We start from the raw sequence: 21,626 nt of genomic DNA, 5'->3' as shown, positions 1-21,626 counted from the left end.
GGATTTTTCATTTTTCCAGTAGGGAACACCAGAATTCCTGCTAGGGAGGCCAGTGGCAGGACCCTGCCTGCTCAGAGCTGACACCTTGGGCCTAGCTGGCTGTGGCTGACCTCCTGGCCAAATGGGGCCAGGAGGACATGCTTCGACAGTTCAAAGCAGGCCACCACACCCAGAACATCTTCTAGACGGTAGCTGCCCAGATGGCTGGGCAGGGGGCGCACATGGCAGTAGTGCCACACAAGGGCCAACTTTGTGCCACACAAAGGCCAACTTTGCAGCCACAGCTTACTGGCAGCTGTCCCAGAGGGTTAGATGCCTCTACTGGATGTGCAGTCCCCATCCAAGTCTGGCAGGTGTGCAGCAGGTCAGAGCCAGGCAGCAGCTCCCACTGCCATACCCCTGCAGTGGGTAGAGGGGGCAGGGAACTCTCAGGGTTGCTGCAGCAGTCCAGCTGGCACAAAGGGTAGTGTCCCTAGGTACCAATTGATGGGCCCCAGAAGCTCCTGAGACCTACTTGCCAGGGAGGTTTTTTATATTGCTGGAGCCAGGACAGGGCAGGTTTTTATACCGCTGGGCACATCACAGGTGCTGGCCCCAGGCTCTAGCTCCCCCTGGCTATAGATCTGGAAGGAACCAGGCAGGGTTATTTTGCCCCAAGTGGCACAATTTTCTCCACAACAAAGTACATGTCCGAGCATGTATGCTGAGGCAAAAAGCCCTGGCTCAAATTTGCACTGCTTCTATTTGAGTTGCTGTAAGTGCATGTGCTTGCCTGTGCGGATGCACCCATAGTTTGCTCACATCACAAATGAATCATGGAAGTCTTTTCCCCACAACACAAAAATCAATTTTGACTCTGCCTTCTCTAATACAGTGTTTCTCAACCTGTGGTATGTGTACCCCTGGGGGTACACAGGTGCTGTGTTCTGGTCTTTGCCTTCATGGGCTAGGAGTTCTGGCTGCTGCTCCTCCTGCCATGTCTGGTGCACCGGGGCTTTCACTCCCCAGTGTCAGTGAGCCAAGGGATAGAAAGGGAGGCCCCACACAGGCTGATTTGCCCCTGGCTGCGGTGGAAGAAGTGGGACTCAGCTTGTGGCAGTGAAATTGGAAGTGCCACAGTGGACCTTCTGGTTTCACTTTTGCCATGTCAAACAGCAGGGGATATGTAAGGTGCCAAAGGTTGAGAACCGCTGGTCTAATATATAGTACTACTTACAGAACTATCATTTTAGCATTTCTGATAGATCCCCATATGTATCACCTTACATATCCTACCACTTAAAACCATCTTTTAGCTGTCCACCCACTTCCTCAAACTTTATAAATCCTCCTGCAATATTGCTAAATCCTCTACTGTTTCCTAAACCCTTGCTAATTTCTTCTTGTCTGTGTTATCAGTAAGTTTGGAAATCATGCAATTAGTTTTAACTTCCAAGTCCCCATTAGTAATAAATATGTTAAGTAGGATTAGTCACAGTAGCCAGCTATACGGAATCTTGCCTCTTAAGCAATCTTGAGGAGGATTTACTGCCATTTGGAATGATTCTTTGGGTGTTTCTTACCACCAGCCCTCAATCTAGCTAGTAATGAAGCTTTCTGATCCTAAACACTGAGGTATCATTTTCAACAGTTAAAAGAGAGCTAGATGCAAGTTAGATGCTATTACCTGCCCATCCTTAGTATAAATTCCAGAGGAAGCTTAAAATGAGTTTTACCTGCCTGTTTAGATTTTCATGCACTTTAAATATGAAAATTTACTTAATCTACCAACCAGAATATTAACTTTTCTGTCTTCTTAACTCTAATTTTTGAAATGTGAAATTTCTGGGGCTGTTTGGGAGACATAAGTTGATTATTGATTCTTTGATCTCATTTATAAACTGTTTTGACACTGGTATTTTGGCTCTGTTTGTTAGAATGTAATTTAAACATGAAAATTATTCTTCATTTCAGAGTTTGAACGTCTATTAGCATTAAGCCATGAAATAAAGAATCCAAGTAAGTAGAACTTTTGAATCTAATATTTGGTTCCTGAAATAATATAATTACACACTTATATCTAAAATTTCTGAGCCTCATTTTTCACAGCAAAACTTTGATCATGCTTGCTTATTCATCTATTCATTTAAAATGACATTAGTTTGAATCTTGAATATAGATATAGCCGTCTTTATCGTTCAAATTATTTTGAAATTTGGGGTTTTATTGGCCATTGTTGGTGGTATCTGTATTCAGAATACCTACACATTGCTTAAAGCATGCACTGTAAATTGTTCTTTGACTATTAGAAAACAGTTTAATATTCAGCAAAAGAGAAGAATTTTGGTTATTCTTCCTTAAAATATTTCAATACTTTGTAATTTTATATTCCTTAAATAATAGGAGTTTGCTCATATTTTGATACATTATTCCTCTCTCTCTCACAAGGGCTCATGAATTATTGACTTTTGATTGCTTTTCTCATTTAGCAATTCCTCTGAAAACAGAGTTGGCTTATGAGCTTTTTGATAAAGGAGAAGTTCGTTTCTGGCTTCAGGCTGAGCACTTGTCACCGGATGCAACCTTCAGATTTGTTATTAATGATCAAGAAGTTGAAAACAGTGATGTAAGTACATGTGACAGGTAACATGTTTAATCTACTTTTGTATATGAATGATTTAAGAATATATTATCCACTTCACCGATGTTGTTTTGGTAATACCTGGAATTAACCCTATGGTCTTATTCACCACATTTCATCTCTTTGGGGCAAAGACATATTTAATATAGTTTAAGGGCCTGAACTGTACACTACATTTACCCCAGTGTAAAAACAAAAAAGTGTGTCAGAATATAAATCTCTTAACTAGCATGCCCAAGGCAGTGTAGAAATTCCCCTGGAAGAATCAGTATACATGTCATCCATCTGCAGTTTATCTCAGAAAGTTTGCTCAAGGCAAACAGGCTATTACTTGCTCCTTGCTTGTGGCAAAGTGTTGTATGGCCTGAAAGTCACTTCAAGACCCATCAGTGAGCCATGGTAAAGATCATCCTTGAATCAAGAAATTGCTTATGACAACAACAGCATGACACTACCCTGGGATGTTGGTCTGTTCATCTTGGTTCCCACTGCTGGAAGTTATACCGGTATAAATGTGTAGACTGTCTAGCATATTAGAGTACTCACCTGAGATGTGAAACACCAAGTTTCAAGTCCCTGTAATGAATCATATGGAGCAGGAACTTTAAATGTGGGTGTCCAAAATTAATTTCCTAACAGACTAGTGTATATTTGGCTGTTATACTGGGACTCTCTCTCTCCCACCCCATAAGTATTCTTTTTGTTTATAGGATGGTTTCAAAGATCCAAATTTCATTCCATGTCAAAACAAAAACCAATTTTGAAATCCCTATATTTAACACAAAACAGAAATGTTTTGTTCAGCCCAGCTTCCAGGCCAAGTACAGACAGTTCAATTCTGCAGGCTTTTTTTCAATTCAATTTTGGAGGTTAGTTTGAGCTAAATAGATTTAACCAATAAGCAAGTGAATAAACATTCACTTTTGATTCCTGAAATGCAGCCACATGCCTGCAGTGTCCCAGGCCAGAGGCCTGGGGTATTAGGGCATGCCGTCCTGCTTGGCTGAGCAGACAGTTTGGGTCAAGGCTAGCCCACCTGCCCTGTGAGAATGGGTTTGTGGGGGAGGTGCAGAGCATCCTGGGGTGCTGGAGGACTAAATTAACTTGAATCTGGAGGGAATCTTGGACAGAAGTTCAATAAACTGATTTAAACTAAATCAGCTAATTCTGATACTACATCCATCCAGGTTTATCTTAAACCAGTTTTGGCCATTTTGAAAGCAGTTTATGTGCACTGAACTTCTGTTGTGTTGCAGATTTGAAATGGTTTCTGATCACTTACACCAGTTTGTGTAACTTCGGTCCCTAGCCAATGATATTATCAAGATCAGAGCCCTCAAATTGAGAGCTGAATATTTAAACATATAATGCTAATACATATACTTACGTTCACAGTAGTAAACCTCACCCCCATCCTGAGAAGGAAAAGTACCTCAAGCAGTATCTTGTGAAAGAGGAATGGCATATTGCTCACCAGGGTACCAAATTAAGGTTTAGGAAAGTCTGGGCCTGTTTGCAGCTTCATTTATTTCAGCGATCCACCTGTGTTAGGGCAGTTTCTCACTGCTGTCTGTGTACAGGGCTGGCTTTGAAGCTATAATCTGTCTCTTAAGTGACAGAGGATGTGTTTGATCTGAGACCTTTATCTGCATTTCTGCAAATTCTAGAGAGTAAAGAGCATTTCTTTGAATTATATATTGGAAGCAGTATTACTCAATTAGAATATGTTTCCTTCCCTCTTATTTATTTAATCTAGAAATAATACATGAATATACCTGAAAATATGAATATTATTAAGATCTATTCAAGATATAATATTTTGGACTTGGAACTACTTGTGGAAGTCAACCATCTATTTTTAGCATGCATTTGTTTTCTGAAATACTGATGTCAGAAATAGTCTTATAGAAGAAACAGAATTGGAGCAGAGTTGCACTATTTAACTTCTTTAATTAGTAACCCATATGCAACATTTACGCTTGGAGATTGATTATATTTTTGTGGGAAAAAAATCACATAAAACCTGGTATTTATGGCACCCATAAAATCATTGAACAACTTCTTGCTGCATAATGGCAACAGTTAGAAGCCTAATTACATTCTAAAACCTGCCTAGAGACTAGGCTGCAGTCACTGAACATGTTCAATAGACCATTGTGCTGGTGAGAAGGCAGTCTCAACATTTGGCTAGAATGATATAGTTTTCCTTCTTAGGCCTAACTGGGAAACTTCTATGGCCTCAACTCTGAAAGATTTTTGAACAGAATAAGATGGATCTAACTGACTCAGTTTTGCCAAATATTGCTCCTTGTGCCTCAATGCAAGAAATGAGAGACATTTAAGAAGGAAGAAAAGGGCCAGACTGGATCCTTGTCTTTTTTCCCACTTCAATTTTCATTCTCACTTTGTTCATTTTGTTTTTGGAAATGCTGATTTCACTTTCTCATGAGTCTTGATATATGCCACTAATATCAGTGGAAGTTTCGCTATTGCCTTCAGTATGCATCAAATCTCAATCTCAGGGACCAAAAAAACCAAAAAGTCTTTGTGCTTTAGATGCACTATGTAGTAATAAATGTACCACATAACTAGTAGGTCTTTTATTCTCTCTCATAAAATCTCTTTTTAATCATCTTGATTCATCTTCCCTACTCTTTGCACTTACTTTTTGTAGGTGCTTTCTTTCTAGATATGCAGATTTCCATTTTAATTTACTGATTATGTCAAGTCTTCTTTATCCTGTAACACTGCATTTTTCTTTGAACTTGGGTAATAAAGTGCACATCCAAATTTTATGATCTTCTCTCTTTTCTTCTAGTTTCTCACTGCATTTTATTTAATCAGTAGATGCAGTAGCCACTCTACTGATTATTCCTTTAATTTTTCCCATAATTTTTTTTACTTACATTTATCTGATAGTTGATTCTATGACAGTTTACCTTAAATTAGTCTTAAATAGATTTCTAGCCCAATAATCTGTTTTGAAAAATGTGGCCTCTTGACCCTAACAAGTAAACTGTCATTCTTCCTTTCACAAGTTATCCTTGTTCATATTACTAGTTACCCTGACTTCACTATTCACTTAAGTGAGGATCTTCTGGATTGAGCCCTATATGGGACACTGAAACTAAACTGATGGGTCCCTTTTCTATTCCTATTAAAAAACTTTTTTTTTCCCTCTTTCTTTTTCTTCCCTCATATCAGTCCCCTACTCCCCATTGTTTTTGTAGTTTACCAAAAGTCCACTTGATTTCTTCAAATTCCTGCTATTCTGATTATTGCAACCAATTTATTTCATGCTTACTAGACTTGCACCTTCTCCCTCCAGGCTGTCCAATGTATTGCCATGAAATCACCCATCGCACTTCTTGTTCCAATATTTTCAGCCCTCTTAAGATTCTTTTACATCATTTGTCACTACTTTAACCCCCATTTAATAATATATTTTCCACACATAGGTGGGAGAAAGGGATAATGGATTATAGTTTATTTTATCTACAATATGCATTTTATGCTTCACACTGAATAATGCAGATTCCTGTTTCATTTCATGTATACATTTGTTCATGTTTTCAGTGATTTTTTTCCCTATTTTTAGATTTTTACTTAGGTTATTCCAAAAGCTCTCATTATTATTTATAATAATTAATACCTGTTTCTGTGATTTTGATAGAGCTTTACAAGAGAGAGCTTTACTTTACAAGATTCAGCCATCAGTACTTAACTAAGACTAGTTGAATTTTTGTAATGTTTATTAAACATGCAGGGGCTAATCCTGTCCCCATTAGTACACATTGCAAAGCCTTTGCATTTAAATTCAGGTCACAAATTATCCAAGTAGCTTACCATAATATTTTCCTGACTGCATTAGTAACATGTATTTATCATATCATTTCTATGAATAACTTTTGCTCTTCAGACAAATCGTTTACTATGGGTATTTGCTGTTTTGTCTCATGGTTTCAATTTTTTGACTGAATGAGCAAAGATCTTAGAATCAAATGGCCACCACATGTGTGTATATCTATGAATTCATAATTTGTAATTTCCATATAATTATTAATATTTTCTTAAAATGTGATGCTTCCAGCAACATTCCTGTTACTTCTGTAGAATATTTAAGGGAGAGCAAATACAAAAAAAGGGCACATACACCATTGACTCATGATAAGATTTTAATTCAAATTAAGTATTTGAGGTAATTGGATGCAATTGTAGATGGCATCCTCTGTTCTTACAGTCACTGGCTGCACTCTGGGCCCCAGAATCCTACTGTTTGAACCCCACCTGGATCCCTCCAGTCAGGCGGCTTAATCCGCCTTCATTCTAGGCTGCATCGCTCCCTGAGCTGCTTTCCCCTTACGGGCATGGTCCCCCAAGGACCTTTGGCTCTACTGGCCCTGGCCCACCTCCAGGCCAGTCAGACCCCAAGCCCTCAGCTCTGGGCATCCCTCGTGGTGGGCCCCTGGCCCTTCGAACCTTCCAGTCCTGGCCCCAGCATTGACCAGTCAGAGGATGTCAAGACAGGTTTTTTTGAGTCTATGGCCCCACTCTCTCACTAGGGTCCACCTCCCAAACCCTGCAAGGGGGTAACCCACCCAGTTGTGGGAGCTGGGGTTAAGGCGCCCCAACCCACCTTTCACCAGGGTGGTAACTGGCCTGGTATTTCCTGGGGGCTCCTGCGCTACTGGGAGCCCCACCAGGCCATCCACTCCCAGCAGGGTGCAGTTTTAGGTCATGCCCAGGACCAGGAGCCTCCTGACCATCCCCTACAGCTCCTCCCTTGCCTCCAGAGTGTTCCACGAAGCCTCACAGCTAGGTGATGTTGCTGCACCTCCAGTCAGCAGCAAAATGCTCTGTTTATATGGGCGGCCAGAGCTCTAAAATGGCCAACGCAATTAAGCACCTGCTGCCTGTTTGGCCCCAGGTCTTAAAGTGGCAGGCACAAACAGTGACCTGCCACAGAAGTAAATCACTTACACAGAGCTGTGAATGCAAACCCTGTGAAGCAACCACCCCAGAGGGGAAAAGAAAAGAAAAAAAAAGAGAAGAAAACTGGGCCCAAGGCAAGCATCCAGAGTTACTGGTTCTTAGAAAAGCCTATACAGTGCAGTTCCACTGCTGCGCTGCTTCTGTCACTGCTGCTTCAAGGCAAATGCCCTCTGTGTTCACTGCTCTTTGAAGTGCTTTGAAATAGTAAATACTTCACCCAGGAATATTATGTGAGCACTTTTACCATTTTTGGAGTGCATCAAAAGGTATGTACATCTGTCTGATTGCCTTTGAAACACTTCAAAGATATTACACTTCCCAGGTAATTCTGCTAATCTTACAGATGAGAACCACAGTGTTTCTTCTCACAGGCTGATACTTTAATTTTCTCTTTGAGCAGAACACCCAATATACCATAGGTAGGGAATCTCTGGAATTCATGCCAGAAGTGCAGGGTGTGGCGACTTCTTTAATCTTGGAGTTTCCCTCGTGCCCGCCTCCCCCCTCCCCCACTGATTGGTGGTGGGGCCCTGTTGCTTGCTGCTTGCTGCCTGTGCCTGATGGATGGGAGGTGAAAAATGCTGCAGTTTTTGCCTTCCAGCAATCAGGTGTTGGTAGCCAGTGGCATGGGGGAAACTCCATGATTAAAGAAGCCACCATACTGAACACTTCCAGCACGAATTCCAGAGACCCCTAACCATAGTGTTAAATGCACTTCTAAGACACAATCATTACTGGACCCTACATAAACCACACTGAGTTAAGAAATATGGTCTCAATCTTCTCTAGCCCATTATCATGTTTGTTGTTATAATAGATCTATTTACAGTAGAAAAATTATACCTCTAAGTGCAGAACTAAGCTGACTTCAATGTTTTTTTTTCTCAGGAGTTAAAGCTCCATGCTCACAGATTCCCTTGCAGGAATACTCTAATAATAAATTAATTAGTAGTCTTTTTGCAGGTGAGCTATGAGATATCAATTTGCCTCATTCAGTCAAACAAAGCTAGCATGGTTCCTTATACTCTGATTTACAAATTGTAGAAAATAGCTGCTAATATTGTTAATCATATATTCATAATAGTATCCTGACTGGGACCAGTAAATGAACATGGTGATGAATATGTTGGGTGATTGCAACTTGTTTAAACTACACATTACGCTGCATTAACTTTACTTACGTGTTGTGATACTTAATTGCAGAGGCACAAAATTAGTTGTGACCGTTCAGCTGGCATTATTGATATGGTGATGGATCGATTTACGATTGAAAATGAAGGTACCTATACTGTACAGATCCAAGATGGAAAAGCCAAAAACCAGTCTTCATTAGTGCTTATTGGAGATGGTAAGCTCACTGAAACATTTGGCTTAGCTTATGAAAAAAAATGCACTTTAATTATTCTTTGAAAACTTCAGCAGCTCATTCATTATTTTATACTTCTCTGTTCTAAATTTAGCATTCAAGGCTGTATTGGCTGAGGCTGAGTTCCAGAGAAAGGAATATCTCAGGAAACAAGGTAAAACAAGGAAGCCTGGTGATACACAGCCAAATTTTTCAGTTAGTGGAAAACGTTTGTAAAAGAGAAGTTCCCCAATTTTTATTGTCATCAGAAGTGGCTAAGAATATTATACATTTTGCTGGAGATATTGAACATTTTGCAAGATGGGAATCTTATTTCTGCGGGGAGTCTATATTATTCTGTGTTATCAGAGAATATAAATCATGATTTACATTTTTAGGGTTAAATGGTGCATTCTGTTGTGCCTCCAAGAAGACCCTAGGTAAAATAGGAAGCTTAATCAGAAGTTACATATTCTGTTCACTTCTGTTTGCTTTCTGATCACTTTAGGCTCTGATTCAGTAAAGCACTTCAGCATGTACTTAATTGTAAGGATGTGAGCTGTCCTCTTGGTCTAATTGATCAATGTCATAGACTCCTAGACAGTTGATAGTGTAGTGTCAGAGAGAGAGAAAAAATGCTACAGACTTGCATCTCTTTCCCAGATGCAAGTTTCTAGATTTTGGACACTGGGATATGTAATTGTAGGGCTTGCCAAAACCAGATTGTATTTGTCTCTTAAGCACATACATAACTGTACTAATATGACCAGTCTTATTGGGCCTGTGCTGAATTATAAAGTTATTCATGGACACACATCTTCAGGATGTATCCTTATGGGGGAATAGGAATGGTTATGTTTCTGTTTGGTTCTATCTGATTATATTATATAACAATACTATTTAAATACATCTCATTTAATTTTATTTGGAAAAAAAATAGTGGTAGTCAAGGATTTTTTTCTTGAAACATAAAATAAGCATTTTGTTTTTTCTCCAATTCTCTTTTCATTAAATTAATCCTTTAACTTTTTTTGGTAACACTATCTTTTTCGAATGATTAGTTGGCAACTAAGTAAGATCAGATTTTATGCTTCCAGTTGTCTCAATAAACTGTTTTGCATTCAGGAATGATACATGTCCTAAACTGCAAAGTGAGATGTGTCCCCCAATTTTTATTTTTTATACTTCAGTGCAATAGATATCTGGTGTCAATAAGATGAATGCTTATTGCAATGTTTCTCCTCCAGGGAGCTCATAGTTCATGAAAGATTATTACCTGTCATCATTCTGATCTAAGATGCTAGAACATGCTCATCTTTCTTTTTCTTCTTCATATTATATTTCTTCTAAGTGAGAAATGTTCCCTGATTCCATAACATGTTTTGAGTTCATTTTGTTTCCTAGGTCCTCATTTTCATGAATACTTGTCCTGGGAAGTTACTGAAGAATGTGAAGTTTTACTTATTTGTAAGGTAAGAAAACATTTAGAAATTCAGGTAGTTTATACATTCTCAGAATAACAGATAAAAGATTATTTTTTTAAATATTACTTATTTTTAGTAATGATCCAATTTATATACAAGGAATTTTGGAAAATATGAAATTTGCTGTAAATTAAAATTGAGCCTACTTGCAAATTTGGGTCAAATAGTTTGGACAGGGAAAATGGGAACATTTAAAAATATTCAAAAATACAAAGTTTCTAAAAGGAAATGTTTCATTTCAGTCTCTCCAAAGTGGAATTTTGCACTACTTTATTTCAAACCAAGTTTTTCACTTAGAAAAAAATAGAAAAAAGAGAAAAGGAGTAAACAATCCAAAACGAAAGAAAACAATTTGTTCTGGATCAGATAAGATATTTCAGAAATAAATGTTTCTTTAAAATAATCACAGCCAGAAAAAGGTCATTTCCTTTCAGCCTCTACCATCCCCAAATTATTATTTCTTTTTTTACGGGTTTTCTAATTTTTTTTCAGTCTGCCACCAAAAGTCATTATTTGTGTAGGGGTTAATCAAAACATACACTAAAAAAAATTGTATGGATTTAAGTTAGAAAACAGGTTTCATAATTTTAAGAATTTTTAAAAAAGACCTTAGGGGTCAGCATGCCAGCCTAGGGCTGTTTTGACCCAACTCAGCATTGTGCAGAGGGGCTGGATAGGGCGTGAGGGTACTCCAGTGCTGGGCTAACCAGCAGGCAGTCCCTGCACTGAAGCACCCTTGTGCCCCAGCTGGCCCAGTCAGCATCGACACATGTGTTGCTGGGGAATAAAAAACTCTGCAGCAGGATAGGACTTGTATTTACTACCCTGCTGTCAAGTTTATTAGTTTACAATAGCCTAATAACCCTGCATGTATAGATGCCAAGATGTTTAGTTTCATAGTAGTTAAGGGTCAGAAGGGACCTGAATAGATCATCTAGTCTCACCCCCTCGGCAGTAAACATCTCATGTAGACAGGCCTGCTGGGTTTTTAATTAGAGCAGATTTAATAATTCATTAAGAATAGTTTAACTTACTGTACAGTCCTTTTTATGTTCACAAATTATCTGTGAATACAATATAGAGTTTTAACCCCAACTTATGCCCAGCAGAATGGAGCAGCATAGTGAAATTTGCCTTAAACCACCACCTTTTTTCTTTGGACTTAGAGCCAACTGCAGTCTACTGAAGATTAAAGTTCTCTAAAACACTTTAATTAGCACAGTGGCTTAGGCACAGTTCTACTATCTGGGGACAGCTGGTATATGATGCAGTCTAGCCATGTTGCTCAAACATAAGCCAGTCCCTGAGCTATGCCCTCAGTGCCTCCTGGGAAGCTGGTCACATCACACTGACTTCAAACCCTTGGAAGTGAACCTATAGTTCCCTCATTTTTCTTAATGTTCTTGAAAGCTGTTTTGCAGTAGTTTTCTATCCTCCTGCTTATAAATAAAATGAAAAACTATTTTGTACTTAATATAAAATTCAATTGGTATGATTAAAACCAGTATCAATAATATGATAGTCAACATGATAATGCGTATATGTGTAATTTGCATTTGTGCATAGGATACATTGCTCTTTCTCTGTTACTTTGTTGTTCTTGATTTGAATCATATCTTTTGAAATTTGCAGTTTGGGTTCCTGTTTTATTCTGAATTCATTGTCATCATAGCTAGATCCATATTTTGTGAAAATGAACATAATATATTAAAGTCAATGAACCTATATGTGTCATTTTAGTCTTTTGATAATTTGGTCCAATATATTGAGGTTTTAGTATACATGTTTATTCTGCTCTAAAAGCAAGCATCTATTTGTTTTCTTCTCAAACTCTAAAACACTGGTGTTCAACTTTCAAACTACTGTTGTACACTTATATTTTATTCTTATTTTTACTGAACATATTAAACTCAAGAGCCTTGTGTAGGATTAAAAAATGGAAAGAGTAACTTTTTTATCATTAAGGTAAATTATACCTTAAAATTATACCTTAAATTATCATTATTAAATAACTCAGGCATTTCAAATTACTTTTGGCTGAAACTCAGAACATACCTTGTGAGACTGATCTATGCAGTTTTTGATACTAGAATTCTGAAAAGCATTAAGGGCTTGTTCCTTTGGGCCTTGCTTGAAAAAACAAAAATGAAATCATGTCTCTTGATGTCATATGACTGCAGGAACAAGCCTTGAGCAATATTCTGGTTATAAGTATATAGAAAATCCTGCAAGTTTTGCATATGCACAGTATGACTTTGTTTCAGATTCTGATCATAGTCATACTGGTGTAAGTCCTGACTAGACTGGCTTTTCAGAGACGTACTGGAGGAACACAGGTCAGCTTTGATTAAATAAGGCAAAATCCATGTCAGTGCTGAGAAAATGGCGGTGGCGCACTTTTGAACTAAAACACATTGGAGGTTCTTTAGTTCCAAAGCACACCACTGCCATTTTCTGTGCGCTGGCGCACATTTCACCACTTATATAACTTCACCACTTACTTGCCTCAGCTCATGGGCAGATCTCCAGTTTGTTGAGGGACATAAAAATGTATATAAATGCCTGAGGTGTCTGAAGGCAAAATGCACACAATTGCTAGTTCCATGATATCTAGGGTTATGATGTGCTGTAACAATTGTGCAGTTTGGCCTGAAAAGCAAAATTCAGTCTCAAAGGATTAGATTTAACTTTTGCAGGATATCCATGCCACCAATTTACTTCACTAGGTGATTCTCTGTTAATAGGCAGAGGTAATTAGTAGGGCTGTGTGAAGCTTCAGCCCCTGATTTGATTCAGCAGAGATTCAGCTTGATTTGGTGGCTGAATCTCTGAATCTGAATCGAATGAGGAGACCCTTTAATTGAATTGGAACCCCCCAAATCAATTTGGAAAGATTCAGAAAGATTTGGCGATTTGTAAAGAAACACAGCTTTAAATGTTTTTCTACATACCTCAAGGTACCAGTTGGCTCATCAATGCTGGGGCAGATGGAGCTTCCCACAGGAGAATGGAGGGCTCCCCAGCGTGCTCAGCAGCAGACCCAGAAGTGGATCAGAAGTACTTCCAGATCACTTCTGGGTCTGCTGGGGAGCATGCTGGGAGCTCTCCTCATGCCCCTCCAGCTTAGCAACTGGTGCCTCCTGGGTTTTGGGGATCCCCCAACAGCTGATTGCCAAGCCAGGAGGGTGTGGTGGAGCCCCCTGTGCACTCCCTGGCAGAGATGGAAGTGGACCGGAAGTACTTCTGGTCCACTTCTAGGTTTGCTGCTGAGCACGCAGGGACCCCCTGCGCTCCTGTTGGATGCTCCATCCACCCCAGCATTGCAGCATTCACAAGCTGCATCTGGTACCTCGAGGTATATAGAAAAGACATTTAAAGCTGACATTTAAAGCATTCTCTGAATCAGCATCAAATCTTCAGATTTGGATTCAACCAACTTGAATCAGGGACAGTGATCCGAATCAACCAATTGAATCACTATCCCCGATTCAGGCTGAATCTGAATTGAATATGGCCTACTTCAGACGTTTCCTTTAATTTGTTTCTTAAGCTCTGAATTCAGGTTTCCTTGATGCCATCATATAGCTCCATGAAAAGTATCAGGACTGAATGGTTGATAGCATTATGGAAGTGCAGATATGCTGAAACCCTGCATTCTTTTATGACACCTTATTTTGCTTATATTATACTTGTGTGCCTTGGTTTAGCATGAGTGCAAGCAAGGGAAGACAGCTGTGGAACACTGACAGTGCTTTTTCTGAGTGATCTGTTCAACAAAAATGGATAGAAATATATTGGCAGCCCCTGTGAAGACGGCTGAGCTGCTGCTGCTTCCAGTCACTCTCCTAGCTACTTCTTTGAAATAGTATTTCAGTTCACTCATCCAGCAATATTTTAAATGCCATTTGATACACAACTATATTTCACATACACTGAAATACCAGAAGTCCAATTTCCATCTCTTTGCCTATTGAAGTGATGAGCTGCCATCACTTCTTCCAGGCAGCTGCTTTCAAGCAGCTTTTCTTCATTCACATCTGTGTCACATGCTTTCCTATCAAAAGACACTGCAGCTCACAGCATTCCTTCCCAGCTTCGTGCTTTTTTTGGTCTTATTGATCAAAGGTAACCATTTTCTAAGTGGATGAGTAGTAGATTTGTACATTTCCAGAGGACCTTCCAGCACAGTCCTAATCACCAGCCCTTCTCCCTTCAATTCAAAAGTAGGCCCTTCACCTCTGGCTGCTTCTTCAGCATATCCCTAGCACAATGATGTATGCACCTGTATGCATGTAGCCACTGTGTAATTTCTGCCAGAGGTGTAACAATGCAGACGAGCACCTGGGACAGCTGCAATACAGGGTGCAGGGGGAGGCAGTGGTGACTTCCAGCTGCTGCCGCCGTGTCATCAGTGTGATTATGTGGCTGTGGTTGCAGTGATTTTTTTCATCCTTTTCCCCCCATCCCAAGTTGGCACCTGGAGCGTCCGGGTTACCCTACCCTATTTACACTATTGATTTCTGCTGGGGAAATTATTTTGGTAGTATTTTTCTAAGGTCTCTTGCTACTACCACAGCAGTATGAATGATCCTCAATAATTTCCTGGGCCCTAAGGAATGTACTCTGCCTGTTAAACAGGATAGAAGTTAGAACTCATGAGCTATGGGCATATATGGTTTATTGCCCTTTTGGAATGAAACTGCTGCACAGAACTCAGGCTGCATTTTCTATAATAAAAAACTTAGCTAGCACAATTTGATTGTAATTGTACTGTCATTTACTTTATCTGGCCTATGTTATAGAATAAAATGTATATTCTTGTAGTGGAATAAAAGTAGAAACGATTAAACTGTGATGTCTTTTGTCAGAATATAAAAATACATGCATGTATTTTCTCTTGTGTAGGTTGCAAATACAAAGAAGGAAACCATTTTCAAATGGTACAAAGATGGTTCTGGGGTTGATGTTGAAAAGCAGCCTGACTTACAGAAAGAAGTGTGCCACCTAACTATTCCAAGGGTATGGTATAACCTGAGCAATGACAGTTTCTGTGTAACGTTTTATAGTTTCACCAGGTAGAGTTCCAAAACAACTGTCATGATTTCTATGGACCGTTTTAAGGAAAGGTACATTTGCTACCCTCCAGTTAGCTCACTAATAGCTAATATCAGTAAGAGATTGCCTATTTTTATTATGAGACCTGCCTCTTCATGCTCAAGTTCCTTCAGAACCCTTTGATGAATACAATCTGATCCTGATATCTTGTCGCTCCTTAATTTTTCAACTTGTTCAAGCACTTAATTTTTGACAGTGTCTCATCTTTATTGCCTAAAATGACTAGGCTTGAATCAGAAATGTCCCCAGTACTCATTATAGTGAAGCCCGGGGAAAGAAAGTATGTTAGTTTCTCTCTATTGACCTTGTCTTCCTTTATAGCTTCCTTTGTACCCTATTAGTCCAGATGATCCACAGATTTGCTTGCAGGTTTCCTGCTCTAGATGTAAAGAATTCTTTTAGCATTTTTTTGTCTTTATTTGTTCTTCATATTCCCTGTTAGCTCCCTTACTTCACATTTAACAATTTACTTGTATTGGTTTATGCACGTTTGTTGACTTCACTTGCATTAGGTTTATATTTCCTCAAGGATGCTTGTTTGACTTGATTACCCTCTTGTCTTGTACCTTGGCATTTAACTAGTCTCTCTTTTTCTGTATCTGCTTTTGCTTAGGAATTTATATAAAACTATAATTCTATTCAATAACTTTTATGCTGACATTAAACATTTTAATTTCTTCACATTGCTTTTAAAGCATAGTGTCTCTATTTTTGATTTGGGTATCTAAGCCCTCTAAAGATATTATGTGTATTTAATGTGGTCAGTATTACTCAGTTATTGTTCAACTACAGTTACTGTTCGAACCAAATCCAGTGTGTTAATGAGAATAAGTCAAGAATATTAACTCTTAATATTTATTTTAGACCTAGCCATCTGGGAAGTAGTCATTATATCCTAAGAGAAATTTCACTAACTCTGATCACAATAATTTGTTCCAATAATGTACAAGTGGGTGCTCAAAGTGACCTGTTAATTAAGGTCTTATGAGACTTAACAAGTTCTTGGATCTTACTAATTTCTACTTTTTTACATTCCTCAGGGCATATATGTGTTTATATATGGAATAGTAGGGAATAGCAACCTGTCTATAGGAAACCAAAATAAACTTATAGTATATTATAGTTTTCTGATATGTTATATGTGAATACAAAAGATATTAATGGAGCATGCCTAAGCTCCAGTTTCCTCTTAGGAGAGGCCACTGTAGTCAGAGCACAATTCAAACTAAGATCCCTGATATAGAAAATGGTCTATGAATTGCTTAAATCTTCTGCTCTCATTTAATGAAATGTGTCATATTTTATTTCTAGCTGACCAACAAGGATCAAGGTATATATAAGGCAACATTATCAGATGACAGAGGTCATGATGTGTCTACTCTTGATGTATCAGGAAAAGGTAAGCTCAGTTTATGATGTTAAAGTAATGCATGCTTAACTGTGCTTCTAAAAGTAGATGAACATCTTCACTGAAAACAGATAAAATGGGAAATGATCAAATGAACATAGGACTAAAAGGGGCCTCCTTGGCCATCCAGCCCAATCCCCTGCAACCACATGTAGTCATTAACTGAAGAAATCCCCCAAATTGCCACTGAAAGCCTTCTCCAACAGCTACAAGGAACAATATCTGAAACACCAGTGACTGTCTATATAATCATCTCCATAAAAGTGGGGGGAGCTGGGGTTACTACTAATAACCTGCCAGTGCAGTGACAGGGAAGTAGGAAGTTAATACATGCTCAGAACACCACAGGAAAGGGGTGCTGCCCCATCCTATAGATAAGTGATTCTCAACCAGCGTACCAGGGCACCATGGGGTGCTGCAAGGTGTGAGGAGATAAGCAAGTGTGAGGAAATAAGTTCAGGCTCAAGCTTCTCTCAGCCTCGCTGCTGACCCAATGCCTGCCCCCTCTGTAAGAATGCAAGCATTGTAATAAATGGCTTAGTTTTTTAAATGGGGTGCTGCTCAATTCACAAAAATTAGAAGGGTGGGTGTATTGAGTCATACAAGGGCTGCTTTGAATCAAGCAAGGGGTGTGTCAAGTCTTAAAAGTTTGAGAACCACTGCTATGAAGGAAGGCAAAGACTGCCACAGCCCATGGCAATCTGACTTAGAGGAGAAAATGTTTCCTGATCCCAAATTTGGCAGTTGGTCTGACCCTGATTAAAGACCTGGATCCTATAGCCAGGAAACTCTGGGTGGATCCACACATTCATTAATGTGCTTTAGGTAATGTAAACTAAAGCTAGTACCTCCCTTGTGAGCTATTAAAAAATAGCCTGTTTTAATGTGCATTAGCTAAAGAGAACTTTTTTTTGTTACACATTAGTGTGCATTAAAAGAAGCTAATGCACATTAAAGCGTATGCGTCGATGAGACCTGTAGGTTCTCTAAGTACCAGCAGTTCTTTTAGTCGGCACAAGAAATATTCAGATCAAAATAAAATAATAAAAGGCATTTTTCCATCTAATCATTCTTGATAGTTCTTTGAAATCAGAATCTTCTCAGCAGTTCAGTAACTTTTCCTTATGTGGCTGCTGCTTCGGATTATGGCGTCTCTCTCCGGTACAGCCAGTTTCCTTCTTCCTTTGCTGGCTTGATAGTGAAGCTTATTTGTTGACTATTAGAACATGTTCCTGTGTCCTGTTTAAGCTTCTTTTGGTTACCTGAAATAACTCTAAATGAGCCAGATGAGGTGCTGAGAGCTGTCTATCTGTGGAGCATGGCAAATTAGCTTATCGTGAGGTCTGTGCTTCTGCAGCTAAGCTGCTCCTGGCACCCAAGCTAGGTTAAATGAGTTGTTTTATATATCTCTACACTAGACCACAGTGTAGATAAATTCTGGGAGTCTTGCATTATCTACTGACTTCCCACAAGGATCTTGAGTTTTGTGATTTTTTCCGCTCTCCAAAATGCAGCCCCTGATGCATGCTTGCCCAGAAAACCCCTCAAACAAACAAACAAGTTTCACATAAAATGTAACCATTATATTATCCCAACATACTCCCATTTGAAAGCAGCCATCAAGTTTTAATGCCCATCAAGTTTTAATTCCTAGTCTGGAAGATATATGACACAGCCCAGAGAGTATGTGGCTGACTTCATGTACATTGATGTATTCAGTGGTGCTGCGATTTCATAACCTCAAGCAGAATTTGTAAACTGTATATATCCAGATTCCCCAAATTGTCATACATAACTATTGTAATTTCATGTCTCTCTTGCCTAAGGATGTGGTGATATCCCAAATCAGTGTAATTAAACTAAACATAAAAAAGCCATATTTTGATCTAATGTTACATTTTGATGGTATTATGTTTCTTTTTTTTTTCTTCTCAGTGTATGATGATATAATTCTGGCGCTGAGCAGAGTCAGTGGTAAGTAAATGCTATCTCTGATTTTCATGTCATTTTTTGTATTAAAATCACTAGAGCTTGAGGAAGCCAATTGCTACTGTGGGAAATCTCTCGGCATCATGATGCATATCTTATTATGGGCATGTTATTAAGTTTTTGAATAAGCATTTGACCTTACTAATTGGCAGTATTAAAGGGGAACAAAGTATTATTCCACCTCAGTTCCGTTCAGACACTGTAAGTGTATTAACGCTGTAGATTTCTTCACATTAACCTTCTGTAAACAGGTCACTATTCATACATATAGATGGCCTAACTCTGATCCTCTGACTCTAGTGCAAAGTCAGGAGTCGCTCCACTGAAATGAACAAAGCTGCAAAAGTGCAACTGGAATTGTGCCTACAATATGTCATTATATAAATTGTTATTACTTTTAAAATAATATTTTTGGTAATAATCTTAATAAATAGCAACAAAATAATAATATTGGGCCAGACACTCAGTTGGTGTAAATTGGCATATCTCCATTTGTATTACTGATATTATACTATTTTATGGCAACTGAAGACCTTGCTTCCAAGGTCTGAACAATTTCTTGATTATTAATTTCAGTTGTTAGGTAACCTCCACATATTGAAAGAGCAACCATTAAGAGAGCCCCAGCTGAACTTTTAGCAATCAGTACACTGTGCTCTTTAATCACAATCTGTTGAATTTTGCACAGGTAAATCTGCTTCTCCACTGAAGATCCATTGTACTCCAGATGGAATAAGACTCCAGTGTTCCCTGAAGTACTACATGGAGGAAATGAAAGTTAACTGGTATCAGAGGTTAGTGAGAGGACCTAATTCAGGATGGATCCTGGGAAAAAGCTAAAGGATTTATGTTTATTTATGAACTTTCCTGTGACACTCATATAATATTCTGTACAGATTAATTAATTAACCTCCCAGCATCTTTGAAGATAAGAAAGTGTTTTGCCTATTTTATAAATGAAGAGTTGAGGTACAAAGGTAGTAAATTACTTACCCAGTGACTAGGTCCAGATAAGCGTGGATGTTTGGTTCCCTGGGGTAAGTAGCAGTGGCACACCTTGCGCCGCAGCTACTTGTCCCCGGGGAATGCCCGTGCCATGTGCATTGGCACACAGCAAGTTACCCTGGGGCTGGTAGCGCAGGGTGGGGTCAGTACTGTGCTGATCCCAGCAGCCTTACCTGTGCTCCTGGGGGCCTTCTGGGGCTTCAGCAGCAGTGATCCTGCCGGGTGGAGTCTGGCTGACAGCTGCAGAGCAGCTGCAGGTGTCCCGGCTCCATTTTTCAGTGGTGTGCACTGCTTGCACATGTGTTGCTCTCGGGGGTTTTTTCTGCATTTTTTTTTTTGCCCACTGGATATCCAGGGGCCAAAAAAACCTGCGGAAAGAAGCCCAGAGCAGCGCATGCATGGGCAGCAAATCCTAGTAGTGTGGAGAACATCTAGCTGTGCGGTATGCAGCACTGCAGAAGTGTTTGTGGCACCGCACAGCCATGCCCAGTGTCACATGGGAAGTCTATGGCAGAGTGAGGAACAGAATATCTACAGAGCTCCAGTCCTGTATTCTCTACCTCTAGAGCATTTGCCTTCTTCCATATTGTATATATGGCTCATAGTTTAGTAAGATGCTCAATAACAGTTATCTGATGGGCAGTTTATGTCTGTTGTTCTTGCCGTTTATAGTTACAGTAAAGAGCAAAGTGAAATGGCAATTCCTTGTTCTATTTTTTTAAATAAAAAAGCTGTATAATAACAAAGCATAACACAAGTGGTTCACACAACCTTGTGAGATCTAAAATAGTTCTACATGATTCCCCTGCTTTTGAGAATTATCTGGTCCAGTCTCAAATTAGATGAAACTGAGTAATATCATATTTCTTGAATAATTCACAATGTTAAAACTACTATCAAAATAACTTTGTATAGTTTCAGCAGCTTCTTCCATGTTTAAATTCAGGACTTATTTCTGTGTAGAACATAAAGTAAGGAGTTTCACAGACCTAATAAATTTGTTGTAACCACCAATGAGAACAGGAAGTACAGACTGACCTGGATATACGGGGAGGGTCTGGTTCACTATTCCATTAGTTCTGTTTTACACTGACATGAATTTCCATGAAGAGATACAGGGATGGTACAGAAGTAGCAATGGTCAGTTGAGGAGTTCAAGGAGAATATCTGTGAAGAATATGAAGCAGTCTTCAAAACTTGAGTTTTGTATCAAATAATTCTGCCCTTTGAGCAAGTGTGTCATTAATTTGACAGAGAAAGCAAAAAAAGTATTTACCCTTGGCACCCAGTAAAGCTTCCTGAGCTTTCAAGGCAAATGACTTCAAGCTCTTATCCAGTTTGTATAAAAATAGATATAGTTAAGACAAAAAGCAAACTGGTATTCTCTTTTGAATAGAATTATTTTAAGCTAGAATTGTTATTATATTATGAGTCTAATCAAAGACTGAAAATTATTCTTTCTGTTTTGAATTAAGTTCTGAATAACCATTTCGGGAAGACAGAGAGGTTAGTTAGTCCCTGTTTTTCTTACTGCCTTCAGCACAGTACGTAGCTTAGTATGCAAATGCCCAGTCAGTACTGAATCATCCACTATGCTACATAGCAGGGAGCATAATACAAATCCTAAAACCAGCATGCAGTCACCCATTCATTGCACCATGTGCAACA

The 21,626-nt window shown here is 39.0% G+C and overlaps 1 protein-coding gene across 1 annotated transcript in view; it reads left to right on the top strand.

The window, feature by feature from the left end:
- MYOM2 (myomesin 2) overlaps positions 1–21,626 on the top strand; it is a 135,162-nt gene that overhangs the window by 95,619 nt on the left and 17,917 nt on the right. The window contains exons 24-32 of the mRNA XM_019520605.1: positions 1,954–1,998; positions 2,469–2,605; positions 8,816–8,960; positions 9,073–9,132; positions 10,362–10,429; positions 15,347–15,460; positions 16,868–16,955; positions 18,900–18,938; positions 19,642–19,747. Of these exons, the coding sequence (XP_019376150.1) occupies positions 1,954–1,998; positions 2,469–2,605; positions 8,816–8,960; positions 9,073–9,132; positions 10,362–10,429; positions 15,347–15,460; positions 16,868–16,955; positions 18,900–18,938; positions 19,642–19,747 (802 nt within the window). The remainder of the gene's footprint in view (positions 1–1,953; positions 1,999–2,468; positions 2,606–8,815; positions 8,961–9,072; positions 9,133–10,361; positions 10,430–15,346; positions 15,461–16,867; positions 16,956–18,899; positions 18,939–19,641; positions 19,748–21,626) is intronic.

The sequence above is a fragment of the Gavialis gangeticus genome, unplaced genomic scaffold (genome assembly GCF_001723915.1).
Source record: "Gavialis gangeticus isolate Ggan-Ray unplaced genomic scaffold, GavGan_comp1, whole genome shotgun sequence".
NCBI classification, from domain to species: domain Eukaryota; kingdom Metazoa; phylum Chordata; order Crocodylia; family Gavialidae; genus Gavialis; species Gavialis gangeticus.
The sequence above is the reverse complement of the archived record's forward strand: the minus strand, read 5'-3'. Positions and strand labels throughout refer to the sequence as shown.